A 12,481-nucleotide genomic window follows, 5' to 3' on the forward strand; every position below is an offset into this window, starting at 1 on the left:
AGAATTTAATGTTATCCTGATACAATCCTGTCCCTCCACCGTATCATCTAGCACTGCCATAGTACAATCTAGTGGCCCACGATACAACTAGGTGCCACCACAAGGTCACCCGGTCCTTCTCCAGCAACATCTGGTCCCTTTTCCACGGGACTTTGTTCCACCCATGATGGGCCCGATAGAGGTTGACATGGGGGACTTTAATGTAACCCTATGAACGAACTGGTTAGCGGTGTATCACACTACCATGGATTGTTCCCACGAGAAATTTGTATTTAAGTCTTCTAGCGATGAGTCATTTACAAACTAATAAATTATTTTTGAATATTATTCCCTCATAGCAATTTTTTTATTACATAGCACTTTAACTCGGTTGTTTTCTCTATACTATACAAACTTAAGAAAGAAATTTATATTCAAGAGATCCTGGTAGTCCAAAACTTCTCGGATGTATTTTTTGATGAACCTTCTGGACCACCAGTTGACAGGAAAATTGAGTTCACCATAAACCTTCAGCCTGACACGCAGTCTATCTCAATTTTTTCCTTACCACATGAGCCGTGTTGAGATGGAAGAGTTGAGAAAAAAGATCAATGAATTCCAGGGTAGTGGGTTCATCTGACATGGTATGTTCCCTTGGGGTGCTGAAGTCACATTTGCAAGAAAGGAAGATGAGATGTTAAGGTTATATATTGACTATAGAGGACTGAACAGGGTCACGATCAAGAATAAGTACCCCATCCCCAAGATCGATGACCTTTTTGATCAGTTGCAGGGTGTCTAGATCTTCTTCAAAATAGACCTGCGTTTAGGTTACCATCAGATAAAGATCAAGGTAGATGACATTCCTAAAATAACTTTCCGAACTAGGTACGGACACTATGAGTTCCTTGTCATGCCATTTGGACTAACTAACACACCAATCCTCTTTATGGATTTAATGAGTAAGATTTTCAGACAATTCCTAGATCAGTTTGTAATTGTATTTATCGATGATATCATGGTCTATTCAAAAAGCAGAGAGGAACATGCTCACCATCTAACTCAGGTTTTGCAGGTTCTTAGAGAAAAGAAGTTATATACAAAGTTGAGTAAGTTTGGGTTCTGTCTCGAACAGACTACCTTCCTAAGGCACATCATATCAGAGAATAGAGTGTCAATAAATCCCGAAAAAGTTGAGGCAGTGCTTGGTTGGGAGAAATTGACATCGGTCAAGGAGATTCCTAACTTTCTGAGAATGACAGGTTATTACTACAAATTTGTAGAATGATTTTCTAGTTTACCTGCTCCTTTGACCCGGCTCACAAAGAAGAACGTCAAACTTGAGTGGAATGAGGACTGTGAAATGAGTTTTTCAAAATTAAAGAAGTTGTTGACTACTGCACCTGTGTTGGCCTTGCCGAGTGAGACAGGTGGATACACAGTTTATAGTGATGCCTCCTACTTGGAGTTGGATTATGTTCTAATGTAGCATGGGAAAGTTATAGTCTATGGGTCCAGGTAGTTGAAGAGTCATGAGAAAAACTACCCCACCCACAACTTATAACTTGCCGCAATTATCCACGCCTTGAAGATTTGCACTATTACTTGTATAGGGAGACTCTTCAGATCTATACCGACCACAAGAGCTTGAAATACATATTCACTCAAAAGAATCTCAACATGCGTCAGAAACGATGGATAGAACTCCTCAAGGACTATGATTGTAATATTTTGTATCACCTGGGCAATGGCAATGTGGTAACTGACCGATTCAGCAGAAAAAATGTAGGCATATTAGCTTACTTAATGGTTTCAGAATGCAGGGTAATAGGGGCCGCACAACAGATACGACTTTAGGACCTAAAGAGAGTTACATGTTTGGTCTACTTGATTATTCAACCTGAGTTGATCTAGAGAATAAAAAAAGTCAAATTCACCGATTCCACCCTAGCAACTCTCAGGAAAAATGCAGAATATGGCGTAAATTCTAAATTTCGAGTCTCTACCGATGGGTTACTCAGATTTCAGGACAGAGTGTGTGTTGGATAGAGTGTGTGTTACATGTAACAGTGAGCTGAAAAATGACATCATGACAGAGGCTAATAGCTCAAAGTTTGTCATGCATCTTAGAAGCACTAAAATATCTCAAAGTTTGTCATGCATCCCAGAAGCACTAAAATGTATTAAAGTATGCGACTCCGATTTTGGTGGAACGAGATAAAAAGAGAGGTAGCCGACTTTGTTTCCAAGTGCCTAGTGTGTTAGTAGGTCAAGACAGAGCATTAACGCCCAGGTGGCGTACTTCAGCCATTACCGATTTTGGAGTAGAAGTATGAATACATCATAATGGATTTCGTGACAAGATTGCTTAGGGCACGCTCGGGACATGATGTCATTTGAATAATTATTAACCGACTTACCAAGTTTTCTCACTTTTTAGCTATCAAGATGACCGACCCCTTGAACAAACTAGCAATAATGTATATCTGAGAGATAGTCAAGTTACATAGAGTGTCAGTGACAGTAGTATTTGACATTGACCTCAGGTTCACTTCTCGATTCCGGTCTAGTTTTCAGCAAGTCATAGGAACAAAACTGTCTCTTAGTACCGTATTCCACCTTCAAACCGATGGACAATCAGAAATGACAATCTGCACACTGAAAAATATGCTTCGAGCTTGTGTTCTTGACTTCGGGGGCTATTGTGATGATCATTTACCCTTAATAGAGTTTTGTTACAGTAACAACTACCAAACAAGTATCAACATGGCTCCATACGAGACATTATATGACCGCTCATACAGATCGCAAATCTGTTGAAAAGAGGTAGGTGATAGAAAATTGTTCAGCTCAGATCTTGTGGATGAGACTATAGTCAAAATAGTTAAGATCAGGAAGAACATCTAGACGGCTTAAAGCATGCAGAAGAATTATATGGACACCTGGAGGAGGGATTTGGAATTTGAGAAGATCGAGTATTCCTCAAGGTCACCCATTTCAAGAGAACCAGTAGGTTTGGCAAAAGGGAGAAACTAAATTCTCAGTTTCTTGGGCCATTTAATATCTTAGACAGAATTGATACCACTGCCTACAGACTGACACTACCTCCAGAACTATTTAGAGTCCATAATGTGTTCTATATATTCATGCTACGCAAGTGCAATTCGGACTCTTCTCACATCTTAGCCCACGAGCCATTTTCACTCTAGGAGGATCTGTCCTATAAGGAGGTACCAGTGGGCATTGTAGACCGAAAGAGCAGAGTACTCCATAACCGAAAAATTTCATTCATCAAGGTCCTATGGCAGAATCACACACAAAGTGATGGCACATGGGAACTAGAGTCAGACTTCAGAGCCTAGTATCCCCAACTGTTTGATTAAGTGAGAGTGACAAATTTGAGGGTCTAAATTTTTTCAAGGGGGGAGAGTTGTAATACCCAGACTCAGAAAATTAGTCCGAGATAAATTTTGTTAATTTAGATATGTATAAAAAATAAAATAAAATATATTTTATAAATTAATTTAATGAAATTTTTGTTTTATTTGAGAAAAAATAAATTAGGAATGAGATTGAAAATAATTTTAGTAAAAAGGGGTGAAAAATTGGGTTCATGAGGTGTTTTTGAAAGAAAAATTAGAAACTGGAGGTTAGAACTCAATTAAAGAAAATTTTGTTACGTAGGACCACCCAGTCATCAGCCTCGATAATCCGGAGTGTGCCGCGTGGCAAGGCATGCTGACTTGGTGCCACGCAGGAGGCCGCACTGGCGATTCGCGTGCCCCGCGATCAGACAACCCATAAGTGTTCCCGCGTGCGTGCACGACTTGGATCCATTCTCTCCTCATGCGTGATTGGATGGTCACGATCAAATGTAATGAACGGTCCATATTTGTTTCCTCCTTAGGCGCGATCGGACGGTCGGAATCAAATGTGATGAACGGTGCATATTCGTTTCCTCTTTAGGTGCGACCGGATAGTCGAGATTAAATACAATGAACGATCTAGATTAACGTGAGATGGGTATAAATATTTTGCATCACATAGAACACGAACCCGAGCCGCAAGCCCCCTGCCAGAGAAGAAGAACCAGTCGTTGGAGAAGGGAGCTGACCGCTACCTGCTGCCGCACCGGAGTCACTTTCGACCACCAAAAAAGGTAAAAATTCTTCCACCTGTTAAGAATTTGATTCCAAGCACTCCTATGACCATATCGGAACAAAATAAACAGGCAAGTGAGCCAAAAACTGCGGGTAAATTCCTACCGAGTCGCCACGGGCAAAACCCGTAACCACCTCCGATGAGCCCATTTCTGTTTCCAGTTTCATGCAATTTTTCCATTGTTGTGTTCACCGTTCAGTTTTTTACAGGTTGATCGAAAAAAAATGCTCAGCTCGAAGGTGAGCCAGTAGAGCCGCTGTGTAGCGCCCGGACCGAGAAAAAAAAAAAAAAAAGTCACGTCAGCAGCCACGTCAGCAGGCCCGGTCAGCAGTCCCGGCCAACCAGGGCCTGCCACGTGGCAAGACCACGTCGCTCCGGAACGGGCCACGTTCGCGATCCGCGTGGGCACGATCGGACGGCCCAGATCAATCGCGCGATCGGACGGCCCAGATACAATCGCACGGACGGCCCAGATTCAATCAAAAACGAACGGCCCAGATTAAAACAAAATGGACGGCTGAGATCAAAAGGCAAGGGGTTATAAATAGAACCCCCACACCAGACCACAAACCCTAGCCGCCTGCCGCTCGCCAGAGAAGACGAACCAGAGGCCGACCGCCGCCACCCGCCGCCGCACCGGGGAAATTTCCGACCGCCGATCGAGGTAAATTTCATACCCCCGACTCGTTTTTCCACGCTGATTCCTCCTGTGGCCAAATCGAAGCCAAAATCCTGGCCAAACGGCCGGAATACGCGGCCGAAGACCAGCGGCGCCGCCGCGCCCCCTCTCGGTTTTTGCCTCCGACGAGGCCCTTCCCGGCCTCCGTTTGATGCAATTTTTATATCACCGTGATCACCATTCTTTTCTCTACAGGTTGACCGGAGCCGAATCACCAAAACACGAACCTCGCCAGAGAGCCGCCGCACCCGAGAGCGCTGCCGCCGGTAAGCTCCGTTTTTCCGTGATTTTTTGGCCCCCCGAGGGCCCTAGGGTTGTTTTCTCACAGGGACCGATGCGAGTGTGGCCGAATTCGGCCGGAAACGGCCAAAAACAGCCAACCGGAGGCGACTCGCCGCCGCCAGCGGCGGCGCCGTCGCCGGAGCACGGCGGAGCCGCCGTGCCGGAGTTGCGATTTGGGCCGAAAAGGGCCCTGGGCCTAATTTGGGATTTTTTTGGAACACGTGCAGGTACCAGTAGTGCGTTTCAGTTCCCCGAGGAAAATTCAGGGAAAATTAGGGACAGCCTGCAAGCGCACTGTGAAGCCGTGTTCGGACTCCGAAACGAGTAAGGACCCCTCACCCTATTTTCTATCACGGTATTAAAGTTCAAAATGATAAAACGGTATTTCTTGAATTAACGAATGTGTGAACTTGCTTAAGGTTGCTAATGGAGCCCGAGTCTAGTGTGATTGATGATTTACTGTTATTTGGCCTGTTTACAGCTTTAAATGCAAAATGAGGTTTGATGTGTTCATTTTACAGATTTGTGTGCATATACTACGTTTTTATTAATTATGGGTTGAATGACTGAAAAATTGATACTGTATGTTGTCTGTTTGGCATGAATTATGATTTGCTTGTTTAAAATGTGAATTGATAATGCTTACTGAGGAAGAGGAAAATGAAAGATGGTGTAGACTGATAATTGTATGATGGGGTCAGCCTGACTAGATATCCTGGGAGATGGTGGACGGATTGGGTCCGTAGGGAACCCTACCGGGATTGTGGTCTCACATGCCGGACGGGGTATGGAGATCTTATGTGTTTTGGCACCCATACCGGACGGGGTATGGGGACGGCCCGTTTCACCCTCATACCGGACGGGGTATTGAGGTTTATGGTTTTGGCGCCCATACCGGACGGGGTATGGGGACGGCCCTGGAAACTGATTATGAATGTTAAAGGTTAACGGGTAGCGGGACCCCTATGGACCCCCATGGATACTAGTAAGCTGGTAAATGAGAAAAGGATATGTTGTATAATGATTGAATTACAAAAGGCGTGATAAGTGCTATGTTTTACAGCTTATATTATTCCATGATTGTGATAATGTTATTGTTTTTCTTATATTGTTTCATGAATTCCACCGAGGTAAGTGGATGACAAAGGTTTTATCATAAATAAAAGGATTTGTTGTAAATCATGCTCCATTGGTCTTTTGTGTTTTTCTACCCACCTTTACCTCCGTGACGGTGAGATATCGTGATGTTCTTACTGGGCTAGTGTAGCTCACTCCTTATTTAACCATTTCAGATCAGGAAGACATGGGTCCCGAGCCCGTTCTGCAGGGGGACGACGAAGGGGATGCCTAGAGACTCTGTAGTCATACTCATAGTTTTATTTTCGAGTTTCTCTTTTAGTTAGTTTAATCTTTTATATTTTAAGTACGTTTTTGGTTTTCGTGTAAGGGATGTTAACTGAAATTTTGATCTCGCTTCCGCATTTTATGTGTTTAAATACTCACTCCATTTTAACATTTCCGGGGCCGTTACACGCTGCCCTAGAAAATTCCACCACCAGTAGGTTTCTATTTTTTGATTTTTTTGGGCAAATCGAGACCCCCTAACGTGTTTCTTGCATGGATGGGTATAAAATCGGCCAAAACCGGTCAAAATCGACCAAAAACAGTCAGACTGAGGCAAACCGTCGCCTGCGGTGGTGGTGCCGTCGTCGGAGTATGGCGGTGTCGTCGTGCTGGAACCTCGAAATTAGCTGGAAAAATATTTTTAACACCGATTTTGAGTTTTTTTGGTATTTTTAGGTACGTGAAGCATGTTTTAATCTTTGTAGGAAAATTTAGGAAACTCAAAGACCACCAGTAGGCGCAGTAGAAAGTTCAAAATTTCGAACACCGATTCGGGTAAGAATCTCTCACCTTATTATTTGTTATGGAATTGAAGCTTAATAATCGATAATATGATATTTTGTATAATTTAAAAATTTTTTGAGAATAATTATAAGTTATTAATGGAGCCGAAATCAGTTAGTTATTTATTGTTTGTTCTATGTAACTGATTGTTTGTTTTTACAGATTTAAATACATGTTAATATACTGAAATAGTTAAATGATTCAGTTGTGCTTCCTTGATGTATTACTTGTCTTGCGTGATTTACGGTTGATTTGTGAAATTAAAAATTAATATGGAAATAGAAAATTTTTCTGGTTATGTGAATTGATGAATGATTGTCTTAATGGATATCCTGCAAAATGGTAGACGGATCGGGTATATAGGGGACTCTACCGTGAATGTTGTCTCATACTTGACGAAGTATTAAGAGATGATATTTTGGCGTTCATACTGGACGGGGTATGGAGATAGCCTGACTCACCCTCATACCAGACAGTGTATCGAGATATGGTATTTTGGCGTTCATACCGGACGTGGTATGGGGATGGCTGGTTAGTTGACAAATTTAGATGTTGATTCACGCGTAGTGAGATATTCCTATGGATTTCAAGGGATATCAATAAGCAAATAAAAAGGAAAAGTTATTGTTCTTCATTACTTAAATATGATATTATAATATTATTTGAATTATTGTCTCTATAAGTTAATTTTAGAAATCTCGCAACAGTAGGTATGTAATAAATAATTTTACTTATGATAAACGAATTTATTTAAATTAAGAGCTATATTGGTTGTTTTTATGATTTTTACTAACCTTCAAATTCTGTATCAGTGAGTAGTTTGATATTCTTACTGGATTAGTATATCTCATATTTTTATTAACTATTTCAGATTAAGATGACCAAGATCCAGGTCTCGATCAACAAAAGAGTTGTGAATAGTTTACAACCCGGATTCCCTTTAAAAGCTAGTGAAGGTCGTCTTAGGATGTTCAGTTATTTATTTCTTTGATTTTCGTTTGTTTTTTTAGAATGTTTAGAATGGATATTCCAATAGTCCTAGTGGGTATTTTAAATTATTATATAAAAACTATAAATCATAACTCTATTATTTTGCTTCCGTATTCAATTTGTGACTTTATTTTCTTTTAATTTCCGGATCTCTACATATAATAAATAAAAATATTATATAACAATGTATATATTAATAATAATAAATCTAATTATTTATTTTTATGAAAGTAAATAAAAAAATATATAAACGAAATATTATTATTAAAATAATTTATTTAATAATTATTATTAAAGAATAATATAATATTTATGTTGAATATTTTAATTATATATCATTATTTTATTAATACGTACAAATAATTAAATTAATTATATGCTATGAATATATTTATATATGCATCGAATCATATTTAATTAATTATATAAATGAAATATATCAATTAAAAAATAATTAAATTAAGCTTGGGTAATATTTTCTCGGGTGTGGCCTGATAAGGTAACTTATACCAAGTTATATAAAATAATATATTATGTGCATACATAAAGTACGCTCTCTATATATCTATATATAATATGATTAAAACGCAGCGTTTGGTCGTGTCCCGGGCTTCATAGCTTCATTAATTTCCATTTGCTCTGCTTTCCGAAATTTCCCTCCTAAAATAACTTGTAAATCAATTCGCGGCTGTCGTCAACTTTTGACTGAAAGTCGCATGTTCAGATTTTTAACCTGTAAATTCTTGAACTTTTCAAAGCATTGCAAGTTCGATTCATGGCCGCCCCCTCTACGACGTGGGTTCTCTGCCCAAGTCCAACCAATCAACCTGATGTTGCTGACCCAGCAAACCCCCAGGTCCATCGAACCAACTTACTCGGTGTTCGATTCTCATATGTACGGCAGTTTGCTTCAACGCTGCGTCCGAAACGATGACACTTTCACAGCAATGGCTCTTCATTGCAATATTATAAAGAATGGTAATTGCTTAGACCTTTTCGCTTCCAACATTCTTATTTGTTTCTATGTGAAACGGGAGTCTTTGAACGATGCCCGCAAGTTGTTCGATGAATTGCCGGAGAGAAACACCGTATCTTTTGTTACTTTGATTCAGGGGTGCGCGGAGTCTCTTATGTTTGTGGAGGCAATTGAGTTGTTTTCTAAGTTGCATAGAGATGGCCATGAGCTTAATCCGTTTGTTTTCACTTCCATCTTGAAGTTGCTTGTTAGAATGGAGTGGGCAGACATGAGCTGGTGTATTCATTCCTGTATTTATAAGCTTGGTCTAGAATATGATGCTTTTGTGGGAACTGCACTTATTGATGCTTACTCTGTTTGTGGCTGTGTTAACAGTTGCAGGCAGGTGTTTGATGGGATTGACTGGAAAGATATGGTGACATGGACTGGAATGTTAGCTTGCTACTCCGAGAATGATTATTTTGAGGAGGCCCTTGAGCTTTTCTCTCAGATGAGAATGCAAGGCTTCAAGCCCAACCACTTCACTTTTGTTGGTGTGCTTAAGGCTTGTCTTGGACTTGAGGAATTTAAAGCAGCAAGGGGTGTTCATGGGTGTGTCTTAAAATCTCGTTATGAGCTTGATATTTATGTAGGTGTTGAACTTCTTGAGTTGTATACAACAACTAGGGACATTGGCGATGCTGTCCAAGTATTTGAAGAGATTCCCAAGAAAGATGTAATTCCTTGGAGTTTCATGATTGCGCGGCTTGCGCAAAGTGATCAAAGCAAAGAAGCAATAGAGCTATTTTGTCGAATGAGGCAAGCTTTTGTCATTCCTAATGAGTTTACATTTGCTAGTATATTACAAGCTACTGCAACTATGGGGAATTTGGATTTTGGAATGCAAATTCATGGCCATATTGTTAAGTTTGGTCTTGACTCGAATGTGTTTGTTTCAAATGCAATCATGGATGTTTATGCTAAATGTGGAAGGATAGATAACTCTATGGAGATGTTTGTGGAACTAAAAGACAAAAATGATGTGAGTTGGAACACGATGATTGTTGGCTATGTGAATTTGGGGGATGGAGATAGAGCAATGAGTTTCTTCTTAAAAATGTTTGAAAGCAAAGTGCAGGCAACTGAAGTGACCTACTCCAGTGCTCTTCGAGCTTGTACTGTTTTAGCATCCTTGGATCTAGGAACTCAGATTCATGCTTTGACTACCAAAAACAATTATGACAATGACATTGTAGTCACTAATACTTTGATAGATATGTATGCCAAATGTGGAAGCATTCAAGATGCCCATTTATCTTTTCAGAAAATGAGTGAAAGAGACATAATTTCATGGAATGCTATGATATCAGGGTATTCCATGCATGGTCTGGGGTTAGAGGCCTTAAAATGTTTTGAGATGATGCAAGAAGTAGGTTGTAAACCAAATAATGTAACATTTGTTGGTGTCTTATCAGCATGTAGCAATGCAGGACTATTAGATAAAGGACAGTTATGCTTTAAATCTATGGTTCAGGATTATGGCATCCAACCTTGTATAGAGCATTACACTTGTATGGTCGGACTTCTAGGGAGATCAGGGCATCTTGATAAGGCTTTGAAGTTGATCGAGGAAATCTCATTCAACCATAGTGTGATGCTGTGGCGAGCCTTACTTGGTGCATGTGTTGTTCACAATAATATTGAGCTTGGAAAAATTTCAGCACAAAAAATTCTTGAGATGGAACCACAAGATGATGCAACCCATGTGTTGTTATCAAACATATATGCCAATGCAAAGAATTGGGGAAATGTAACATCTATTAGGAAAAGCATGAAAAAGAATGGGGTGAAGAAACAACCGGGATTAAGTTGGATCGAAAGCCAGGGGACAGTCCACTATTTCATTGTGAGGGATACTTCACATCCAGACATGAACCTAATAAAGGGAATGTTGGAGTGGTTAAACATGAAGACCAGAAAAGTGGGGTATGTTCCTAACCGTAAGGTTGTTCTACTTGATGTGGACAATGAAGAAAAGGATTGGCACTTATGGTTACATAGTGAAAGACTAGCACTAGCATTTGGGCTTATTAAAATGCCATTTGGAAGTACTATTCGCATAATTAAGAATCTTCGCATTTGTGTGGATTGCCATACTGCAATAAAAGTGATATCGAAGATTGTGCATCGAGACATTATAATCAGAGATATGAATAGATTCCATCATTTTCAAGATGGAATTTGTTCTTGTGGTGATTATTGGTGAAATCGTGGTTAATGCGCATTGGTTGGAGGTACACTTTTCCACTCATTTTCAAGAGAGTTTACAATCTTGAATGTTTTGGTTTAAGAATGATACCGAAGCTTTGATAGTTGTTTATAATCTGCAAAGATCTCTAAAAGTATTAGAGTTTAGGACCAAACTTTGATAATTGTTTATATAGTAGAGAATTATTTGTTGGCTTTAGAAAGGTAGAAGAAAGGAACATATCATTTTTAAGAACAACAGGTATTTCTTATAGATGCTAGGTATATAACAAAGTAAATATTTTAGAGCTAGACTTTGATGAATATATTTTGTGTCTGTATGTGTTTTCTTTTTGTGATAAATTTTTGTTTTAAATTCTTATGTATAGCAACCTCTCCATGAAATTTTGGTTTCAAACCTTGTACTCTTTATTAGGTACATGAATAAAATTGATCACTGTGAAGATAATTAAAAGGCGTTTATTGGTAAAGAGTGCTAAAGCTTTTGTAATTTACTGGCATTACAAAGGGTGTTTGGAGGGGTTTATATCTTGTTCTTTTGGAAAGTGATTTAGAAGAAATTATTTTAGCTATCAAAAAACACCTTAATTACCAATGAAGTTAGATTTATCAGTGGAGATTTTGGTAATACATGACACATTGTTTAATAACTCATTTTTATCAGATTTTGGATGTTGTGTATGTTGATGAGGTTCCTCATTGTGTCATCTTATAACTAGAAAATTTTCTACTCTTTTTATCTTAATCTAAGTTATCTTTTTTCTTGAAGAAAAAGTTTATCAAAACATATGTTAGCAACTTCTTTTCTTCATTCTTTGTCAAAGATCAACCATATAAATTTCATTTTTCTCTAATTATTTGTGTATGAAGAATGAATAGTAGAAATAGAGTTTATGTAATTTGGAGAAAATAATGTTGGTTCTCTTTTAAGTTTTCTTACAGTTGTGGCATTAGATATTGTTGAATTTAATATCATGTGAACTGAATGATAAATGGCAATGTAAATAAGTACCACTTACCATTATGAATTTGTGGCAAATTCTCATTGATATCGATTTATTCACTTTTTTTTTATAAATATTTTGGTGCTGGTAATACAATGCAAATCATCTACCTTTTTAGGATGGTCTCTTTTTATCTTTCATCATGCATTAAGCATGTTATTAACTTTCCATATGTTGTACATTTTTGGATCCCTTTTTATTATTTTTGTTCTTTAATTAATGGCGAACACATTGTATTTCACTTCTAAATAGAAG

The 12,481-nt window shown here is 38.9% G+C and overlaps 1 protein-coding gene across 1 annotated transcript; it reads left to right on the forward strand.

The window, feature by feature from the left end:
* The first annotated feature begins 8,589 nt into the window (after nucleotides 1-8,589).
* Nucleotides 8,590-12,246, forward strand: LOC110806607 (Tetratricopeptide repeat (TPR)-like superfamily protein). Its single transcript, XM_022031520.2, has one exon. It carries the CDS (start codon nucleotides 8,716-8,718, stop codon nucleotides 11,218-11,220), a length of 2,505 nt encoding a protein of 834 aa, XP_021887212.2. The 5' UTR covers nucleotides 8,590-8,715; the 3' UTR covers nucleotides 11,221-12,246.
* The last annotated feature ends 235 nt before the right edge of the window (nucleotides 12,247-12,481 follow it).

This window comes from Carica papaya, chromosome 2, assembly GCF_054855325.1.
Source record: "Carica papaya isolate Zhongbai chromosome 2, ASM5485532v1, whole genome shotgun sequence".
Classification (NCBI taxonomy): domain Eukaryota; kingdom Viridiplantae; phylum Streptophyta; class Magnoliopsida; order Brassicales; family Caricaceae; genus Carica; species Carica papaya.

What these genes read in the sequence shown, in the direction of transcription:
- LOC110806607 (XM_022031520.2), top strand. Translation starts at nt 8,716, where the DNA reads ATGTTCAGATTTTTAACCTGTAAATTCTTGAACTTTTCAAAGCATTGC.